The 22,648-nt window shown below is 39.8% G+C and overlaps 1 protein-coding gene and 1 non-coding gene across 2 annotated transcripts in view; both read left to right on the forward strand.

Annotated features, from left to right (window-relative positions):
* The first annotated feature begins 11,532 nt into the window (after nucleotides 1–11,532).
* On the forward strand, nucleotides 11,533–11,604 carry Trnaa-ugc. The gene has a single exon. It is a non-coding gene; the product is annotated as a tRNA-Ala (tRNA).
* Nucleotides 11,605–12,341: 737 nt separating this feature from the next.
* LOC124155431 (maestro heat-like repeat-containing protein family member 1) overlaps nucleotides 12,342–22,648 on the forward strand; it is a 71,022-nt gene continuing 60,715 nt past the window's right edge. Inside the window, exons 1-9 of the mRNA XM_046529236.1 lie at nucleotides 12,342–12,607; nucleotides 12,818–12,966; nucleotides 14,302–14,511; nucleotides 14,991–15,180; nucleotides 17,363–17,514; nucleotides 18,755–19,000; nucleotides 19,129–19,207; nucleotides 19,523–19,794; nucleotides 21,272–21,418. Coding sequence (XP_046385192.1) covers nucleotides 12,574–12,607; nucleotides 12,818–12,966; nucleotides 14,302–14,511; nucleotides 14,991–15,180; nucleotides 17,363–17,514; nucleotides 18,755–19,000; nucleotides 19,129–19,207; nucleotides 19,523–19,794; nucleotides 21,272–21,418 — 1,479 coding nt within the window. The 5' untranslated portion in view covers nucleotides 12,342–12,573. The remainder of the gene's footprint in view (nucleotides 12,608–12,817; nucleotides 12,967–14,301; nucleotides 14,512–14,990; nucleotides 15,181–17,362; nucleotides 17,515–18,754; nucleotides 19,001–19,128; nucleotides 19,208–19,522; nucleotides 19,795–21,271; nucleotides 21,419–22,648) is intronic.

The raw sequence follows: 22,648 nt of genomic DNA on the forward strand, positions 1-22,648 counted from the left end.
TCAGCTGCTGTCGCGAAGAAAAAAATTGTCAGGAAAGTAACTGATGCATCTGGTTTGTACGCTGACAATATGAAGAAGGCCTTTAGACTTTCCAGGGGGGCTAACGAAAAATATAAAAATATAGTAAATGTATCTCGGGGGTCGTAAGTATCTTTGGGGCTTTACCGGCGCGAATGCTTTTTTTATACATGCTCTGGTAGTGATGATTAACTAACCCATGTTATTGAAATGTTCACACGCACGTGAGTCAATGAAGTTATTATAATGAAATTGGTACTGTTCCATGAAATAAATATGGTAACATGGCTAATAGGTGAACTTATGGGTTTTTGGTGTCTCATTCTCATAAATAGTTCATGGCATACATATATTTGTCGGTTGTTAAAGTAAATTTTGCTGAAATTAGAGGGAAATAATTTTATCTATTGGATGGATAAAATGTTAATATCTTATTCCTTCATTCATCTCCCATCTCTGAATACAATGACTGCTTCATCGCATGCTTTACTCAAAAATCTTTCATTTTTATCTTAATGGATTTTTTCCGTTGAACAAAATATGAGGATTATGTTCCCATGATAAGGATTTCCGTGAATCTTTTACATACTAAAATTGATTGTTTGAGGCGTAACTTAGTGAAAGCGATTCATAATTAACATTAAAAAGAAGAACTTTGTGCTTTCACATTAATACATACTGTGTATAGCTATATCTATTCTTACTTAAAAGATATAAACAAAAGAATAGTTCAATCAAGTTTTTAATTGCTTATTTATATGCATCTTTTCCCTTGGGCTACAATCTTGTCGCGATGGAAAGGCTTGCGCTTTCCTATGACCTCTAGAGCTGCACTGGCGGGATTAATTCTAAATTATTCCCGGTAGGGCCACCCATTCCAGATAGGTCGAAGGGTAGGAGCCAGACGAAAGGTAGTCCACGTGATGATGTCACGTGAAAAACACTGTTGGAATGGAAGTGGGAAACCCTACCAACTATCTCTTCCCTGAACACATGGAGTACAACCAAATGAGCCTCGGAATCTCATCGCCCGGGACCCGTCCGCAAAGGGCGGGTGTCGGTCACGGCAGCGAGGTTGGCAAGGTCCTCGGGGTCGTCAACATGCGAAATCCTTGCAGAGACTTATCATCATCACCAGCGGCAGCAATGAAGAAGGAAGAAAAGAAGACCAAGGAGATGGAGAAGAAGAAGTCAGCTATAAATGTAGGGACGTGGATTCTGAGGACTATGATGAGGGCGGGAAAGTTAGAAAATATCAAAAGGGAAATGGAGAAAGGGAGGATAGATATCTCAGGATTATGCGAGGTGAGGTGGAGGGATTGTTATAGGGTTATATATAGTGGTGGAGAGAAAAGCCAGCGAGGGGTAGCTTTAGTATTAAACGGGAAGATGGGTAGGCGTGTGGTAGGTATTGACCAGGTAAGCTATAGGATTCTGGCGGCAGAAATTGAGGCGCGGCCAAACAACCTTGTGGTGGCCCAAGTTTACATGCCCACTAGCAATCATAGGGAGGAAGAAGTAGATGAGTATTATGAACAACTCGAGGAAATTATTAGAGACACACCGGGTGAGAGAAAATCTGGTAGTGATGGGGGACTAGAACGCTTCAGTCGGGGAAGTGAGGGATGGAAACGATATAGGAGAATTTGGATTAGGAATTCGGAATGACAGGGGTGAGGAAGCAGCAGAATTTTGCAGGAGAAACAAATTATTCATCACAAACACGTGGTTCAATCATCATAAAGGGCGAAGGTACACATGGAAAAGTGCAGGGGATGTGGGGAGATATGATATAGGCTACATTATGGTAAGACATAGTTTTAGGAATAGTGTGAAAAACTCGCGCAGCTTCCCGGAGCGGATGCGGATTCGGACCACAGCATAGTGCTCATGAAATGCAACGTAAGATTCAAAAGCCTCATGAAAGGCAGGAGGGTGAGGAAATGGAATGTATAAGCCCTGAAGGGGAGAGTGAGGAGAGAATATCAGGAACTAGTGGACATTATTATGCGGGAGATTGAAAGTATGTACTAAGGCTGTTGAGGAAAGATGGGATAATATTAAAACGGGAATAGTCAAAGCGCCGGAGAAATCAATTGGTTACGTTGACAGTAAAAGGATAAAGAAGCCGTGGATAACGGAGAACATGATAAGGGAAATGGAGGAGAGGAGGAAGTGGAAGAACGTGGACACAGAGCAGGGAAAAAAATGTATAGACATATTAATAATCGATTTCGGCGTGAAAATAAGAGAGCAAGGGAGGCTTGGTGAAAAAGATAGTGTGAGGAAATGGAAAAGTTTCAGAAGGAAGGAGAGATAAGCGCATTATATGGCAAAGTTAAGTCGCTATCGGGCGGCAAAAGAGGGAAGCAAACAAGAGGATTGCTTTGTGGATTTTGAAAAAGCATTTGATAGAGTGAACTGGGTAAAGTTAACGGATATTCTAAATAAAATAGGTGTAGATTGGAGGAATAAGCGACTGATTCGTAATCTGTATATAGCCCAGCAAGTGATGGTAGCGGACGGAGAATCTGGGTGGGCAAGAATGGGCCGATGAGTGAGGCAAGGCTGTCCTCTATCGCCGCTGCTCTTTAACGTGTACGCTGAAGAGATGGTAAGGGAAGCGTGGAATGACTTAGAAGCTGGAATAAAAGTGGGAGGAGTGATGTTCAAATCAGTCAGATTCGCGGATGATCAGGCGTTGATTTGCCAGTCAGCAAGGGGGCTTCAGGCTCTAGTGGATGCGTTATACGAGCGTTGCGAGGAGTATGGGATGAGGATTAATCACAAGAAAACTAAGGTAATGCGTTTTATGTAAAGCATCACGAGCGAGGAATGTGAGACTTAAGATAAACGTGGGTGGTGAAAATTTGAGCAGGTTCAGCAATTCAACTATTTAAGCAGTACGTTAGAGGAAAACGAATACAGTAGTAAGGACATTAGGAAGAGAATGGCATTAGCAAAGGAGGCGTTCATGTACAGGAAGAAGCTTCTGAGAGGATCGTTGAAAGAGTTTAAAGAAAAGGTTAGTGAAGAGTTTGATCTGGAGTGTAGCGCTATACGGTGCGGAAACGTGGACATTGAGGAGAGAAGACGAGAGAAGATTGGAGGCATTCGAGATGTGCGTATGGAGAAGAATGGAGAGGGTGAAATGGACGGAGAGGAAAAGGAACGACGACGTGCTGGATATGGTTGGCGAGGAGAGGCAGCTTTTAGATAGATTGAAAGGGAGTAGGCCATAAAGTGAATTGAAGAATGCAGCATTGGAAAAGAAAGGAAAGAATCCAATTTTTACGTAATATCATTTTTATTTACAATTTACTTTTTACGCCGAAAGAGGAATCGTTACCTTCGTTGTAATCGACGATTACATACTTTACTACTTCCTTGGTTTACCTTGGCTTACATTAACTTCGAGTCCCGGAGTAACATAATTTGCCTCTTTAGGTTCAGATACTTTTATATAATACTGAGGGTACAAAATATGACACCCCGTGTGTTGTTATACTAGTTATAATGTATGTATCGAAATTGAAACGGCAATTAGTGATTTCTATAGCTCCATTATTCCACATTTTACCTCAATATTCGACATGTGTCATGCGGCCTTTACAGAGGATATCTTAACGAGAAGTGAATGTGCGCACTGTATTGAATTGTGATGACTGCAATTTTACCGATTGCCTACCTTTTTAAAATATCGTAATTAGTACTCCTGAGTGATTACTTATAATACGAAGTTACTGCAATGAAGACCAGTTACTTTTAACGCTGTCACAAGTCAACAAATAAGAATGGCATATGGAAAGTGTGCATTTTCCATGGATATGAAATTTTCCAACGCCAAACCTCTCAGCAGACAATATCTGTGATTATTTGTAAACTTTTGATTTCATCCTATTCAAGACATCCTCCAAATAGCACGGTCACCTTCACTAAAAGTATTAGTGAAAATGGTCTGAATTTTACTAAGTTCTCAGCCGGAGAGTTATTTAAAACTCTGTTTTTTTTTTTCAAATTTAATTTCCACACGGTATCCCCATACATAAGAGATCCCAGGAATATATAAATTTACGTTTTTGGAATTTGGGTTTTATTTTGATCCTGAAAAGCTAACTTTATAATATAAAACTTTGAACGCCAATATTTTATGGAAAATAGGCACTTAAAAAAATCGGGATATGAGACACGATTTTCTGTCCCTGGTCGGGACATACACGATGCAATGTATCAAAACTTTAACAAAAATATATTAATTTCAAGATAAAAGACAAACCTGAAGAATAATGCAACGCAGATATAATGTTCCATTAGAGCCCTTGCTAATTCCACAACAATGACCGTAGCCCGTTACTAAGATACATTCTTGGAATCTTCACTCGATTCACTTGATAGCGAATTGGCGAGATCAGTCGATTGCGATTGCAAGCGAATTATAAAGTAATTCAGTGCTAACAAAATACTTGTTGGAAACTTTCCATCATTTGTGTATGTGTGAAGTACTACACGGAAGAATTATAAAGGAAAGAATTCCATTTCTTCCCAACAAAAAACGCATTTCTTCTACGTGGAAGGTAAGTTTAGACCGTCTAAGATTTCAAACGGATAATTTTCCTCGGTCAATAAAATTATATCTTGCTAAATTAAAGATTACTTAATTTTGAGAGCGTTATTAGCTTTAACTGGTTGGTTATCGTTCTTTTTTATTTTATTTTCATTTAGAGCGTAAGGAAGGAAGTTCATCATGGGAATTCTGAAGGCGATGAAGTGGTTGCAGCCCTCGAATGCATTGGCATTGGCATCCAGTGCCCTCATGATGGCCGTGACGACGTTGATCAGCGACCGGAGAAGAGGGGACACCAGCGTGCATTCAGAGAAGGTGCAGCACTTCACCATTAAGAAGCAGGGAGGGTACAACCTGGACGAGGCGATGTACAACGTCATGCCTGCCGAAAAGGCAACGGGAATGAAGACTTCCAAGATGGAAGAGTTGTATGTACTCATCCAAAGATGGAAGAAGTTGGGGCGACCCGTGATATTGCAACAGGAAGAACTTAATGTAATCTTGGAAAATGATGGGCCAATATCCCGCCAACACATCATGAATGATGGTTTCATGATATCTAAAAGCTTGGAACATATTTCCTCCAATTGAATGAAAACTTTGTTGTCAAAATCCTAATTTCAACGTTTCTGTAATTTCGTATTCTTTTGAAATGTTTAAATTCTAATTTAAATGTTTCAATTATTTCGTTTTGTTTTGAAATGAAATAAATCTCTTTTTGAAAGCATGCAGTTTAGCATACATTCAAAATTTCTTGTCTGCTACAATTTTTGCCTCACTTATTTTATATTAAAAACCTTTACCCAAAAATGGCAATCAAGATATTGTATTAACCTTAACGTGACATGCACGGCGAGAGGAAATGTAGAGAGTATAACGGTTGGAATATTACTATAAGCAGCCCATTAAATCTCGACTTGTTCTTCCATGCAAATACAATGTAAATTCCCGGGGAGGGAAATGGTCAAAGGGAAGGAGCTTCCCTGGAATATACGGTAATCATTCGTGGGTGACTGAGGCTGAGGTCTACCATCCGATATCCACATTAACTTTCAATTTGATATAGAGAGTGAGCTATGTAAATGGAAGAAGAGAATGTTGACTATATTTTGATAAAAACTCTATAATCTAATATTAGTGTGTTGAGGTTTATATCCTCTGACCTTCTACCCGCCAGTCATGCGCAAAGAAACTTTCACCAGTTAAATAATTCATTAGCCGCAATGATTGGCCGCTTACTTAAACCTTTTTATCTCAATTATTGCAAATGTATTATATGGTTTCGGATATTCGTATGAGGTGTACAAATACATACTACCTCGCAAGCTACCTAATTAGGCATGTGTCGGTTGTAGAGACTCTCGTCGTCAGCAAATAAAAATCAAATGCTCTATTTAAGGACGTGGATGCTTTATTAAAGCTTTAAAATGCTCTACGCATTTATTCAAATTCTTTAAGGTTCGGGGAAAAACAATTCCCATTCCTATGCGTTTTGCAAAAATCCCTCTGCATTATCGTTTCTGCCGCACCACGAAATAAAGTGGGGTTATAATGTCTTGTTTTACGAATCGCTCTGAAAGATATTTATTTTCAATTGTCCAAGCAATATAAGTAAAGCGCGCAGCCTCCGAGTATGTTGCGTCTCGAAGCCTAATTCGTTAAACATCTATGTGACGATTTCTGAGCGCCCAGAGCAGTTTTCGACGGATCGCGCAGCTTTCATGAGTATTTTATTAAATTCACATTTAGATGTAGATGCGTGGTAAAAGTGGCCATTTTATCAATTTTGAAGGAAATCACGAGGACCTGCTCGCAGCCCCTACCCCCACCTTACTCTGCCAATGCATACATTGATACTTTTGACGAGAGCTAGGGACAATTGTGTGTTTACGGCGATCCGCGGCGCTTCTGGAGTCATGCCCATCAACGCCCTCAATAGGGCCAACGTCGCTCTTGGTATGCAGACGATAGCCTTCCTTATGTCGACGAAAGCACGTTTGGCTCCTTGCCCACCACGCTGATACGAGGTGTGTCCGCTCCCCATGAACTCACGCACTTCGTTTTTATTTCTCAGCTTAACCGCTATCGTTCCCACTGCCGCTATATGCATGCACATTCCGACCACATTGCCCAGCACGATCGGATTCCCCGACCATTTCAGCCCAGTCTGTCTCGTCTCGTGTTCCGGTTTACAGGGACCACAGGGAATGTTTCTCACCCATTTCTTCCCTTGACGAGAAGTTACACGCATCCTATTTCATAATCCAGCCTGCTGGTATCGGCGGCCTCGGTGGCGGTGGGGTAATGCCCTCGATTCTCAAACCTAAGTTCGCCGGTTCGAGTCACTCTCGGGTTGACTGTCCCCATCCAGGACGAGGGTGCTTGTGATTATACAACGATCCAAGTCCAAGTGTACATCTCTGGTGTTTTAGAAGGCACAGTTCCAAGCTTAATAGCTGCCTCCTGCGTTTTTCGCAAGATGTCGTTTCAGGAACACTTTTTACAACGATGTTATTCGTTAGATTACCCAGTTTTTAGACCTTATATGCGCTGTTATCTGGGCGGTGTGGATAAATAAAAGAAAAAAATGAAATAAGAAGAAAGGAAATTCTTCCGATTTTCTCATTTTTTTTAAGTTAAGGGCTCCGGCGGCATTAGTCAATATTAACAGCTTTTGAGGTGATTTCGAGTCTTGGACTCTGATGTCAGTCCACTAACTATAATAGCTGAGAGAAAGTCAAACAATAAGTGCCCAATGAGCTAGCTGTCTCCTGAGGGCTAAAATGCGGGAAAAAATGATCGTGTGATTCGAACTTAAACCACTATCGAGCAAAGATCGGCTAAATGTCAGAGGAGTCCCTTGAGTCGAACTTATGGATGCTCAAAGGCTGTGAAAGTCGGATTCCAGAATATTTGGAAGAACGCCAAACGCTCGGTCGAGCATCCGATTTTTACCGGGCTCACGATTGAAGTCAGTGGCATAACTAGGAATATTCTTTGGGAGGAGATGGGATAGCCTGAGTGGGCAACTCCCCTATGCAACCCTCCGGGATAATTTTTGCAATATGACATGCCTAGAAATATATTTTACATCATTTTGGCACTTAAAATTTAACTTTAAGCAGATGCAGATATTATACGTCAAAACTAGACAATAGTTTTAAATAGTTCTTTTTTATTTCTCTGAGGGTTCGAGGGGGATCTATCCCCTCATTCCCCCCATACTTATAACATTGCTGAGATCAGAAAAAATATGATTCGATTGATTTTTGTTTATGTATGGCTCTTTTTGCTTCTACTACGATAAGATTTAGTGCCATTTCGCTCTTGTTTCTGTGTCGGGTACCATTAATTGAGAACGCAACAGCGTTGGAGATTTTGAATTGCCGCTAAGAAAGCCCCATTTTTTTATTTTTTTTTCAGCGTTGCCTTGTCTGATGGCCGTATTCCTTACGCGATATGCGAAAACCTTCAGCGAAGAGGTTTATGGGATATGTGCCTAACACTTGTGCCCATTTTTGTAGGCAATAGTTTCTCCGGCATTCCATCCGGTTTCTTCAGGTCGATGAAGTGAAAAAGCCGGCTCCTCTGGCTATGGCGAAACTATCGTCGACAAAGATGGACACTCGCGATGACTATCCGATAAACCTATCCGCTGAATCTTTACCACACCGCGAAAGCCTACGCTAGGATTAAAAAACCTTTGTTATCACCGAAGAGAGTCGATCAAAACACGCTCGCTCATCACATCAATCATATCACTCGCGAGATGATTGATTTGATGGACAATGAGAACATTCCAGTTCATATATTTCCAAAATGAATTGCACGCGATAAGTTGAGGGCGATTGACCTCCTGCCGGGCGGGGGAGGGGGGGTCGCTCCTGAAGCATGAGGACTACAATTTACGAAGGATCTATCGAGAGTCTGATTCGGACTCCGCCAAGATGGCCCCGCCCAATTGAAATTAATCGAGTAGTACGCCCGAAGATATGGATACATTAAATCAGTGGTTCCCAAAGTGGGCGCTACCGCCCCCCCCCTGGGGGGCGTTGCTGTAGTCTATGGCGGCGAAAAGTGTCAAGGGGGCGGCAGGGGGGCACCGGAGGGTCCTGACAATGTGACAAATACCAAGGTTCCGTAACCTTCCTTTTGTCTTCCTTTTCAAACTTCGCTTCTAAAGTTTACCTTGTTTCCCGCGTATGGAAGTAATTTAAACCATGTGTTTTCTTACTTTTTAAAGTAAGAACTGTTGAAAAATATTTCTAAGCCTTTCTTGCACAAGGGAAACGTTTGAAGGGGTTTAGTTTCATTTGGTCTATCGTTGGTAAAACTTCACGACACAGAGAACTTAATTATTTATTAGTCATTTAATTAGTCATTGTTTTAAATTTAATTATTACAATGCTCCTCATTTGGTTAAATAGTATATGATTCTGATTATTATTTTAAAGATGCCAATTAGGGGGGCGTTGAGTAAAGGTTTATGGAATGGTTTATGGGCGGTGGATCGAAAAAGTTTGGGAAACACTGCATTAAATAGACACGGGTAATGAAAAAGCATGCAAATATGCCACGAATCTCCCTCTGATGTTTAAAATTCGGGCAATGGAGAGAGCAGTGAGTACGAGTCCAATTCGTCCGATGAGTACTTTTAACTGCATTTACCCACGTGTACATTAAATAAATTATTCACTTTTGATTCAGAATTATGTTTAAAAGACGTATTGCAAAAAATAAACTTCTTACATCCGAGAGGTGTCGCTCTTTGAACGTAAATCTAGGATAAATATCAATTCCGCGTCCCTGTAAAGAATGTAAATGTTGTCTGTCGATGTTGACAGCTCAATCAAAGTTCTTTTAGGACCCATTTTGTTGTTTTACTTCTCAACATCATTTATATAGTTGAATGCCGTTTTAATAATTGATACTGAGGCTTTTGCGTTTGCCCCCATTTGTTTAGCTGAGGTTGTCCTGAATGGAAACAAATTCAACATGGAAATTTAGGAAATAAAAAATGTTCAGTGGCAAAAAATAATTTTTTGATAACGGAGAGATGAGATTTGTTCCGCGCTGTTTTGGATTTTCACGCACAGAGCGACATTCCCACAAATCATCACCAGGCCGTCCCGAATGACACGAAAAGATTTTTTTTGTCGAGATAAGTCGCAATTCTTTCGAAATGTCGGGGCAGCTCTGCGACTGAACGCTTGGGAATGCTACGCATCCTCCCTTGGAATATAATATTTTCGTTTGGGTTGCTGCGTTCGCATTCATGCAAGGGGGGGCGGAATCAACATCAGTGATGGGAGAAGCATTGAAAACACGAAATCAACTCAATTACAATTTCACCATCAAATTTGGAATCCAAAGGGCCACTTTTGACTACCTAATAAAAAAGCAAAGATATTACTCGCACGATCTTCATAGTGGTTAACAAGTAGAATTACTTTTTATGTATTCATTACAGGTAAAAAATTACCAAATTGACAGTATTTCTATTACTTATTTTTATTTCATTGCATCTCATAATTGGTCCACTTCGGGGATATATCTTACAAAAAGTCTACAATGTAAACACATTTATTTACTTTACACCGATGCACCCCAGTTTTATGGCCCCCTAATGCCCAGCGGCGCAGCCATGGTCAGGATTGGCCGAGACGATATTCGAAGTTCATACATTATTCTATATCGATCAGTATCGGGCGATTGAAAATTTTGGCGAACACAGAGCGTTTGGATGGATGATGCGGGGAGGGGATGTAAAAAGAATTTTTAGTGCGCAAAGGAAGGGAAGAATGATAACAGGATTTGATGATGGAATAAAAAGGTCTTATTGCGAACTGAAGAGGAAGTTCAAATTGGAAGGGGAGTCGTGCCGGGGTGAACTGCAATATATTCCTTATTAACCCATCTTAACCGGTGGAATACGTACTTGAACAATAGTAGGGCGAATATTTTTGAGTATCGAAAATTGACTCCATAATATCATGGAGACAACTGCTATCGTTTAATCGGGCCTGATAAAAAAATCATGTTTGAATATCGTGATATATCGCCCGATTTCAAAAAAATCACCCTTCAGTAAACTATCACGATGTATCAACTGATAAAAAATCACGATAAAATCCGGGAAAATATCACGATGTGCAGAATTGTATCGGAAAATATATCGTGATATTTTTAAATGTATCGCCAATCGTAATGCTTCGTGACAGTTAGGCATCCAGGGTAGGGAAAAGAGGGGTAGGGGGAAGAAGTAGTGGGGGTCCGAACAAAATTACCATGCTATTTTAGGGTAAATTGGATGACCAAGGGGGGAGGCTTTGGCCCCCTTTACTCCCCCACACCCCCATAGATCCGTCATTATATTTTAATCGAAGGCGGTATTTTAATTTTTTTTGGTAGATGTGTCACAGAGTGCGACTGTCAACCATGCATCGTGGTTGGTTTAAAAGCATTTTTCATTCCCAATTAATTCAAATATAGCGCGCTACTTTCCGATGTTTCAAACATGCTAGCTGAAGGCCCTTCCCTCGGCTCCCCTGTCCACATTCATGGGATTCGATGATTACCCCCTTCCCTCTTCCCCGAGAACAACCTCTGACCAGAGGCGCCGACTCCATGGGGCCTGAGGGGGCCCGAGCCCCCTCAAAAATTCGTTATGGGTGTGAGGAAAAAATGTGCCAGGCTTGTCGATTTTCCCCGGAGCGTCCCTGCCTCCGACCGACTCTGCAAAACTCCCGGCTGGACCTCCTCCCTCTCTGTCATTAGCCCCTCCCTACTTCGGAACTCTCGCCCACCATATATCATGTATTCGTCCGTCCCCGTCTGCCGACCCCCCCCCCCCCCCCCCCCCCATCCCATATGTCAACATTACCTTAAAGAATTCCATATTTGATACATTTTTCTTTATATACACAAAAATTCCGCATGCATTTCACGTTGGGGATGTAGCTCAGTGGTAGAGCGTTCGCTTTGCATGTGAAAGGTCCCGGGTTCGATCCCCGGCATCTCCACATTTTTTTATCATGTGGTTCAATTACTTTTTCCTGCTTAAATTAGAATCGTTTCATTTTTGATATCTATTCCTAATTCAAGTGATGATGATTCACTTTATACGCTTTCCTTTTCCTATGTTGTAACAACTTTTCCGCCTTTCCAGTGCTGCTGTTAAAATCTTATTGAAACGTATTTTTATTTTTTCATTCTGGTCGCATTTATTTTTAGTAATGCCTTATATTGGTTACTTATAGTGTTTACTTGTAATATTCATAAGGTGCAGATTTCAGTTAAGCTGTTTTATATTTTTTCCCCCGCTCGCTTTCGCTGCAATGCTCGATTCTTACGTGCAGTCGATTCCGTATTCCCCAAACTTCATGTTTCAACTTACTTTGACCATATAAAGAAGTATTTATCACCAATATGAAGCATATGCACCGTTATGCAGCAGATTTATATGAATCTTGAGAATATTTGTTACCGTTAATGTAGTAATAATGCGTAATGAATCCTCAGTGACAAAAGTTGAAAGTGTGATCAGTGTGATTTTTCACTGCGAATTTTTACCGCAAAGTATTATGGTCAATTCTCTTTTTTCATTTATGAGACGAATTTTGCGGGTTAAATTAAGCATGTTAACGTTTCACAGCCATCAATGTGCGCACTCGCCTCTCACCACATAATTTCGAGCCTTGAAGGTGGAGAGCGGGAGAATGCTTGCTGGAAACAATTGCTATACTAAATGATACGCTGATGCTGCGACTGTGTTCCGAGCTCAAAAGTATGTTCCGGGCAATTGTAAATAGTCTGTCGATCGCTTTGTAGCAATTTGGAAATCTGTCATGACCTTACAGTTTTATATCGGGTGTGTCAGTGTCTAGCGAAGGGTGAAATATTGATTTTGAGTCTCTTTCTCGACTGAGGTCTGTTGTTTATTTTTGATCGATCCCATGTCAAATACGTAGTCGTACGTGACGGAATCAGTCATGGGATCCGACGCTGGAAAAGCCAGGGTGGATGGTAAGTATCTATAATGCTGTGCTGGTCCACTTTGTTTCTGGTCTTTGATCTGGGATTTACCAACCTGCCGTGTGGTTTAATTTCAACTGTCAATGCAACTCAGTGTGAATGTCCAACTTATATGTTGGCGTTGAAAAAGTATCGTAGAAGAGCTATTTTGTTTAGTGGCGGTGTTTTCTGGTAAAATTTAGTCTATTCAATGCTCTACAGGCGCTGCTAGTTGGCTGCTGTCTGCTGGTGGAGATAAAGATGAAACTGTCAGGCTTGCAGTGGTGACATCCCTTCGTAAAATTGCTCAAGGGAATCCCAAAGGCCTCATAAATGCCGTTGCGACGTTTTACTTCATTAAGGATCACAAAGTGAGTGTATATAGAGAAAATTCAAGATTTCTTGTGCAATTGAGTGCCGCAGTGCTATTTACAATATGAGAACATTTTTGTACAGGTGTTAATAGGTCTACTCTAATCTTTTTCTCATGACTGTTGTTGATTTACCTGACATTCAATTATTTTTTGTATGTGGAAAGTTAAGTTGGCGCTCCATATATCATAAATATTTGAGTCTTAAACTTTTCTTTGGAATTTTAAAAAGATTAGCTGTGTCGATTTCATTAGCCTCCTTATGATTGTGTAGGCATTTTTTCTGTTACCTTGTGTTTCAAAATAAAATATATAACAATTTTTTATTTACCTAGTATCTTGTCGTTTATTACTGTCAATAAGAAAATTTTATTGTGTTTTTTTTGGATAAAAAATGTTGATAGTGTTTCATTCGTATAATTTTTAGTATGAGTTGAGCACCAAATTATAATTGATCTATTAAGTTTGAAAATGGTGAGTTTGTCAGTCCCTTCTGACTTCAATATCTTGACGGTTTGTCCCTGATTATAAATCTTATTTCTGTTGCGAGAAAGGGCAATGAGGATACTTGCAAAATCCCCATTTGGGGGTAGTGTCACCCTCTGTTTATAAAATTGAAGATTTGGCTTTTTAATAGTGCATGCAAGTACAGAGTTTTTTATGCATGAAAATGAACCTTGATCTATTCTCTACAACAGCAGTTCCCTACTGGTGATACGTGCATCCCTTGGGGGTATGCAATAAACCAGTCGGTGGCATGCCAAAAATAATTGGTTATGGCGAACTTATGTTTCATCTATGTATACAATTATTCATAACTAAAAGTGTCAACTACCTTTAGTGAAATCATGTAATAAAATGTGCACGTTACATTTTTAGGGTACAACATTAGTAGTATACATATTAGTAGTATACATAGTAGAGGGGTACGGGAAAAAAAGGTTGGAAAGCACTGTTCTACAAGATGTTCATTTCGCAGGAATAACACAAGAAGTAATATTCTCCTCTCCTAAACTAATTTTTAATAATCAATTTTGGTATCATGGTATTTTAAATTGCTTGTCTGTTTTAGTCAGAAGGGCTACCTTGACGAGATCAAAGAATTTGATTCACTTCTAGCCAGCCATATGTGCCTTGAGTATATTCCTTTGTAGTTTTTTTTACCCACACAAGTAAAGATAAGGTTATTTTTTTCTGAAATACCTGAATAACGTGGTGCACTTTTTTATGTGTTTCTGTGATCCCTAAACTTTTTTTGATGGGGTCTTTATTATTATTATTATTGGGGATGGGATCATTATTATTATGATTAATATTTGTGTTTTCTCTCTGTAGGAGCTTTCACAATCACATCGTTTAACTATCCTCCAAGTTGCGGAAACTGTATGCAGAGAATATTCAGAAGATATTGACCAGGGCGTCGCCAAAAATTTGATTGCCATGGCACTGAAGGAGATGACTTGTAACCCAGACTTTTCTTCTGAAACACAAAAGCTTTCCTCAGATTTGCTGGTTGCACTTGGAAGTAAATCATTTTGCATGGAGGTGAGATGATGTAATAATTTATTTTTTAGATAGGATGGGCCAGTTTTATACCAATCATGCACAACTCATTTTTGCATAATGATTCTTGTAAATTTGTTTTATGATTAAAATTATTTTTGAAACCCTGGAAACTCTCGTAATTTCTGCATGCAGGTGCTAAATGTCTGTATGCTGAATTTTGAAAAGTGATTAATGTACAGTTGAGATTCAGTTGAAGCTTATGGAGCCTTTTCATACTTCCAGCATACCTTGGTTATTTAGGTAAAATATTATTTTATCCTGCTCTCTTACTGAAGGATTGATCAAGAATAGTACATATGCTTATTGCTTATGAATGTAATAATTATACTGAATTCATTTAGGGTTTTCCATTCTCTCATACTACTCTTAAGTTTTTAAACTTTTTTCGGAGTGTCTCAGGGATCAGGATAAATTTCATTTATGTGAGTGTTGGGCTCAATGCTTGTTTTCAATTGTAGGTGATGGACGCAATGATGGGGAGGTTAGAGCCGGGTGTCGTGCCGCACCCCTCACTGCTCCACTGCCTTGGTGCCCTTGCTGCTGCCAACGCCTTTGGGATGGTTCCCTTTGTGCGAGGCACGCTCGGAACGTTGCTGCCCTCCTTTGCCTCCATCTCCGGGGACCAGCACAAAAAACTCTTCTGTTTCTGTGAGTTTCTTCCTCAAGCAGTATATGGTGGTTCCAATTATTTTTGCAGGTGAGGGAGTGGGGCAAAAAAAATGGGGTGCGATGACGGAAAGTTTCTTGACCCATGACTTTGCCATAACCAATCAGATGACACCAAGTGTGGGGCCTCAGAAATTCAGTTCCTCTCACACCTCTGTCTTGCTAACTTTGTGAGTCTGCTAGCATTGTTGTTGAACCCAACATTTCCCTTCTCTCGACTTTGCCCTTTTCCATCCCAACCCATAGTGCAGGTATGCCTTTCACCCACTCAGGGACCAATTTCAACAGGGCAGCTGACCCTGGACCACTTGGCAGGGATATTCCTCACTTTTCTCCAAATGAGGAACCTTGTACATTTGATTGAGACTCTAGGGGCAGATCTTGTTCGGGTACACTCCTAAGGCTGGGCCACAAGTCAAGGAATTTTGTCCAACCTCATGAGGGGGAGTGAAGTAAAGGAAAAAGGGAGGAGGTGCCATTGCAACTTGGGAACGCAATTACACCTCTGGGGGAAGGGATAAGGACAGAAGTGAAAGGATGGAAAAATTCCATGCCGGCAAATCAGACCACCACAAGCTAAATCTGATTTTCTGTTCTTGGCAAAATGATAGATCATCCTATGAAGGGAGATATAGAGTTTTCTCTTGGTAGGACTAGTACATTGTTTCTACATCGAGCCCATGATTACCATGGTTTTTCCGTGAAAAAGTAAATGAGAGTATATATACAGTGGAACCTCGTTAAAGCAAGTACGGGCTATCGCAAGCCTGCCATTACGAGAGATAGCCGATGCACCGTCAATTGACCCTATAATAAGCATGGAAAAAAATTTGTTTTTACGAGGCCCTTTTGGTGTTGGCACTCGCCATAGCGAGAGTTTCCCCGGAGAGATCGCTGTTAAACCTTCACCAAGAGTCCCTTATCTCTGTAATTTCTTGTGATCTGTTAGAAATGAAGTTAACATGGAGTGCTCAGTCTCAAATTCATGCAGTTAACTGTCGTTCTATAAATAAGTTGTTCATTTTGGTGAAAATATTGATATATATGATAGAAAAAGTCTTTCAAGGCAGGAATGTTATACAACCTTCCACCGTTTTCGACTGCAGAAACAAATGCAATACGTTATTTCACTCAACTGCCGCTTAACGTACAGGAACAATAAACATACACCAATGGATACATTTGAGGCATTAAATAACAGCAAAACAGTTTTATAAGTTAATTTTTGAATTTTTAGAGGAAAATACCAAAATAATAGAATGGTTACGTAAATGCACTAATTAAGTGCATAGAAAAATGGCTTCGTCGGTTGTGCATTGGCATAATGATTGACAAAACAATGCTTTGCATGATTTTTATTCAGTGCGGCGCTTATAAATTGTTTGAATAGTTAGTCGTTGTTTGATTAAGGAAATTTAGTGATGCAAAAAGCATCGGCTTTCGTCTGGATTTATGCTTATGTTTATCGGATATAATTTATCTGTCCGCACCACTCCTGTTCCTGTATAACTGTTCGCAACAGGTATATTGGCTATTATTTGCTCCACATCCGGTAAAGCGACAATTCGATATAGTGAGTGTTTATTGGAGCACCGTGGGATCTTGTTTTATCGAGGTTGCACTGTATTTGTTTTTGGCATTTGGCAAGTGTGCTTTGCGTCTTACTCTTGTTATTCCTCCTCTCCAATCTATGGAGTACACTAGCAGTGTCCACCATCATATGAAAGGCATTCTTCTATACTGTGAGGAAATATTCAGACGAAGCCAGCACCTCTGAGGGGTAAGGCAAATGAAATATTCTTATGATCCCCTCCATATCGTTTTCCTGCAAGTAAGATCCTGGCCATAGGTATGGGATAAGTGAAACTTCTAATCACCATATCAAGGTCTTTAAGAATTATAGATTAGTTTGTGGCGTATTTTATTCTTAGATTTTAAGCTTCAACCTGTTTAAATACTGTGTATCCTTTAAAAAGGGGACTCCATTTTTTCTCCCTTAGGATAATATCGATAATAATAATAATAATATCTTTATTGTTCTATGGGTCAAACATGTGACATAGAACATTGTCAGGGAGAACATCAAAACATACATGTTGTCATATTTTCCATCGGTTCAATATTTTCCATCTGGAGCTTATTGTGTTCAATTTCTCCCATACAGTGATTCGTAGCTTCGCTGATGCAATTGAAGAGTACATGAACAACATGGATCGTGCTCCAGATCCTTTGGTTACACGAGATGCCTTCTCTGTGGAAATGACCTCTGCATATGATCAGCTCTCTTCCACTTGGATTCATTCTCGGGACCCTGAGGTGTGTGTTTTTGTCATATCTTTCCATCATTTAAGTCAAACAGCTTCTTTCAACTGCTCTGAAAAACACTGTAAGCTGAATGAGTGAACAAAAGGTGGCCACTGGGAAAAATGGTCACCAGACTGCAGAACAGAGGTGAGGGCGTGTAAGATTTGTAGGAATGAGTTTAATAAAATAAATCATTAATTGATTTTCTCTCATTGATTGCCAGTAAATGTATCTGAACTGGTAATTGAACCACGGACCTATTGATTTGCACTGTCCTGCAGGGTGGGCATGAAAATTATTTTTTTTTTTGGCTTAAAGTTTTCTTTTGCAGAAATTTTTTTATGCGTAATCATCATTGCTTGTTAATGAAATTGCATAATCGATTATGCCTTCTTTTCCATAGGTATTTGTCCCCAAATTTTGCCTGAATTTTTGCATAATTTTCAACTAAGGGGTTCTGACAAATGTGGTTAATACTGTCTGATTTTGAAAAAATTTCAGATCTGAAATACTGATAACAGTTGACAGCTTTACCACACAGGGCAAATTTGTTCCTGAAAAAAGTTTTCGACCCTCCATACTGTGCAGACCACGATGATATCAAGGTTTCTTGATTCCATTCCTGGCTCATTGAGGATTGTGATGCAAGGGAATATGGGCTTCCCAGAACCCACATATAGTGTTGGGATTTTCTGATTGAATTTTTATATGAATTTCACAAGACATGTAATTGAGTTTACTAAATCTTGAATTTTCCTCAAGATGAGAAAATTTCATACTCATGGAGACATCAAGATCAAGGAAAAGGAGCATAATTTGTGTAGAAATGCCGGTTTTAGATAGGAAATTTGTTTATACAATCAGAGTTACGTCTGAAGGAATCTCATCCAAGGTGTCAGGGAAAACTCATGCCATGCTGATCGAGTCATAAGTTCCCTTTTTGTGTGCTCATTCTAAAAACTTTTTGGTACATTTTTTCAATTATAATTTGATGCAATTTTTAAAACTGTTATTTGACTAAAATTAAGTTTACAAGTTCCTGTATATTTTAAGGAAAATTTAATTATATTTTTAAAATGAAATTGGTATTTTAATGACACTTTCCCTTCAGAAATATTGTGTAGTAATCGAAAGGCTAGTGTGAAATAGTCTGGGAAGGTGAACATTTTTGTCAGTGACATTAAATACAGGAATCGTTATGCAATACTTTGGTTTTTTTTTCCTTGCTCATGTTCTTCTTCGTCCACTTTAGGTGTGTCGTGCGACACTTGAAGCGGTGGGACCATTACTTCCTCTCCTGTCCAAATCCAAAGCTGCCGAGCAGCTGCCCATCTTGGCCGCTGTGCTCCTGGCCTTGTACCGTCAGAAGCAGCACCACGCTGACCCCCTGCCCATCACGTGCTGCCTCTGCCATCTGCTGGAAGTGGCCTCAACTCTTCCCCCGACTGCCCTACCCGACCCCCTGCCCGAGCAGCTGCTCAAAGTGGCCTTCGACCAGGTCAGTGCACTCGTCTCTCCATTAGCCCCCTTTATCATTTGAACGTCACTGTGGCGATCAATCGGGGATGTGAGTCATATCTTAGTTTGTTTCAAGTACGCATCATATTCTCTTGTTTCCCCTTACAGGTTGCAGTGACTCCCGACATATCTCAACCTCAGCTTGCAAAGAATCACTATGAAGCTCTGAAGTGTATCCAACTGTTGGGTAATTGTTTCTCACCTCTATATGCTTCAACGGCTGTGTGGAAGTTGTGGCAATCATCACTCTTTGAGTCTCTTGATCATGATGAAGTTAAATTTCACATAATAATTGGCAAAGAAATGTGGAAAAATTGCTTATTGGTAATTTGATTGGGATAAAAAAGTGGTGAATTTGCTTGGTTCTGTCCAGTTTCATTACACTCCATTTTTGTATGAGGTTTTTCTTATCTCTATAGAGTTGATACTTTCATGTTTAAGTTAACTAGTTTGGGCTTTCTGAGGTTCCTGTGTTGACATTTGTTGTTTCATTCCTTTTCAGCTCTGAGTAGATGGGCAGACCAAGCTTGGGAGCAAGTGATTCATAAATTGAAGGGAGTGCATTCGTCGTCGGGTCTCGGTGGCATCTCGCACTCAGAGCATGTGTTGAACGAGAGGATCAAGGCATTATGGGTGCTTGGCCATTTGATCAGCTCACCTCAAGCCTCGAAGGGACCAGGGGACTCAAGCAATGCCTGCGAGGTCTCTTACCACCCCTGGATGACACTGCTTATTCCAATCCTTCAAGGACTGCTTCCACAAGTAGACATTAAGGTAAGTGTTTGGTCTTAGATAGAGATGGTTAGATTGGATACATCAGATCCAAATATACATGGATATTAGCCTTCATCAGATATATCGGATCTAAAGTCTCAGAAGACATTGAAACTTGATCTGAACTTTTTAATTAATGCTTCAGTGAATGCAATGCCCATTGGTGGGGAAAAGAATTGCGATTCTCTCTTTGCATGTGCCAATGCACTGCGATGCTTGTCCTACTCATGTAACATTTTGTTTAAAAGCTCCCTAGGTAATAGAATTTCTGCCATGGAAAATTAAAAGACAAAATACGACAGGCACATACTGTGAAGCTTTCCAAAAGATTGAACAACTCTTGAGGATTGAACTTGAATTGGGGAGGCTCAGAACCGTAAGATAATAATCACTACTGAAGCACCTAATTACCTTGCAGATTTCCCAAACCCACTAACCCCCTCCCTCAGCCATCGGCCCATGCCTGTGATGGTTTTTTCCTTATGAAAGCGAGCAGACCATAAATTGTTAACTTTGAAGGAAAATATCAAGTTACGTGAGAACAGTGGAAAATGTTATAATATATCACGGTACATGTGTATCATGTAGCTCTCCCAGCTTTGCCTTGAAGCCTACAATGTCACAAATTTGCAAGATCGGGCGTGTTGGATTGGGATTGCCACACTGGGTTAATTTATACATGATAGCCAACATTTCATGCCACGACTCTGGGCTCATCCTAAGTGCTGCTCAAGGAGAAAGAGAAAATGACGTAATGGAGGGAAACGTGAGTGAGGAAAATTTTGAAGTATTAAAATGTGCATTTCAATCAAAATAGTATTCTTTTTATTGTATGTACCCTGAAGAAACTTGAATAATTACTTCATTTCACTTTTTCATCGTATACTGACTTGCGTTTCAGTCGCAGATGCTTAAGTAGTGGTGAGGTGGATTTTGCACTTCCTCGCATTATTTTCACGCGGCAGTGCACGCACATGGTATATATTGAGTTCTCCCTATCTAAATATGGAAGTCATTTTTACAATATGACTTAGCCCTGAGGATGAGCTCCAAGTCGGAGCTTGAAACGTTTGCCATTATGGATAAGTTGACTCAGCGGGAATCCCGAGAAGAATTAACCCACAGTGATAAACTCTTTTAGCTTCTTCACTGGCTGCCGGGTATCCCATAGCATTTTCAGAGCATTGTTCGTTTAATTCTGTAGCAGTCAAAATATGATTGGTGGTGGTGCCTAGTCTCGGAAGGTGGCCTCACTTTCTCAATTTCAAATTGATGAGTGTTAGCTGCTCTGACAGTTGTCATTTGAGAGCTGTATGAGAATAGCATTTTCAGTGGTGCAAATGACAATTCAGTTCTTAAAATTCTTACAATGCTAATGCAGAACTGTGCTAATTGGAATACTGTAAATCAGAGTGGTGTTGATCAAGGAGTGGGTGCGCTGTATTGAACAGAAATGTTTTTGGGCCTCTATTTTCAGATCAAAAAGGTTTTGATTCGTGTGGTTGTGGCTCTGCTGGGAAAGGAATATTTGACGCCGTCTGAGAGCAAGCCTTTTCTCGAGTTCCTCATAAGTCACTGCTCCAACCACACTTCGTCTCCTCTCTGCTGTCCGCCATCTCCTGGGGTGAGTGATTCCTTTCTCCTACATCAAATACCTGTCGTCAAACTCAAATGGTTCAAGTGTGCTCGTTTTGCCGTACATGTTTTTTCACTGTTTATCAATGTTGATTATGGAGTTAATCATAACTATATATGTAGCAATGAGCTTTTTTTGTAGTCATAGGAACACATATTTTGGGAAAATCCGACTAGGATGAAGGGTACATCTGTATTTTTCTACAAGTAGTGTTCAAGTTCTTTTCTATGACCATGGACTGAGCATTTGTCTAATCTCAGCATCGAAACTGTCATAAGAGTGTTTCCTTTGTTTATTCAATTGTTCCTGATTTTATTAAATATGTTCGTTAATTCTTTTATCAGCTGCTATAAGCATAAAATACATCAGTTATGGAGATTTGTATGGATATTTTATGCTGTATAAATAAAATTTTTGTGTTAATCATTAAATTTATTTTTCTTTCAGCCCTTTATAATGTTATTTTTGCTTGCTTTTCTGTTTAAAACATTGCAAATATTAGGTTAATTTTAGGCTTTATTTTCAGCATGTCAAATTTGAAAATTATGTTTCCTCTCTTATTGGATTTTGCATGAGGTGAAATATTTCCCTTATATACAAGAAAAAGTGTAAAGAGGATTTTTAACTTAATCTCTCTTGGTATGTAAATATGGTAACGGATAAGCGCAAGTAGAAGCTTTTGACAAAATTAAGCAAGGAAAATACTGTAGTAACTCATGCACATACAGTAGACTTGTTAATATGAACAACATTATTACGAAGTTCTCATATTTACGAAGCTAATCGTAGGTCCCGATGTAAAGGCCTATCGTAGCTAAAGGAAAATAAACGTTATTACGAAATTTTCGTTTTTACGAAATTACGAACCCCAGTCCCGGTCCCGGTGGTTACAAAATGAACTTTATTACGAAGTTCCGAGCATAAGCTGTGGCTTTTAGATGTATATTCACTACGCCTAGTTTTAATAATCACGCCACGTTTAAGTTCTCCTCGTGTACTGTGACCAAGAGCGTCAATTATGGTTCTTTCTTTACCATACGCACAACGTCAAATAATAAGCTACATTCCTGGGGAATCATGGTGTTAGACTCATTACAGCTCGTAAATTTAATGTACAGTTAATTCTCTTCCTATGCACATTCAATTTACGAACTTTCAGAGATGCCAGCATACAAAAATTTCAAATTTCGAATTTGGCACCTTTTGATTTGGCCGTTG

This window comes from Ischnura elegans, chromosome 3, assembly GCF_921293095.1.
Source record: "Ischnura elegans chromosome 3, ioIscEleg1.1, whole genome shotgun sequence".
Classification (NCBI taxonomy): Eukaryota; Metazoa; Arthropoda; class Insecta; order Odonata; family Coenagrionidae; genus Ischnura; species Ischnura elegans.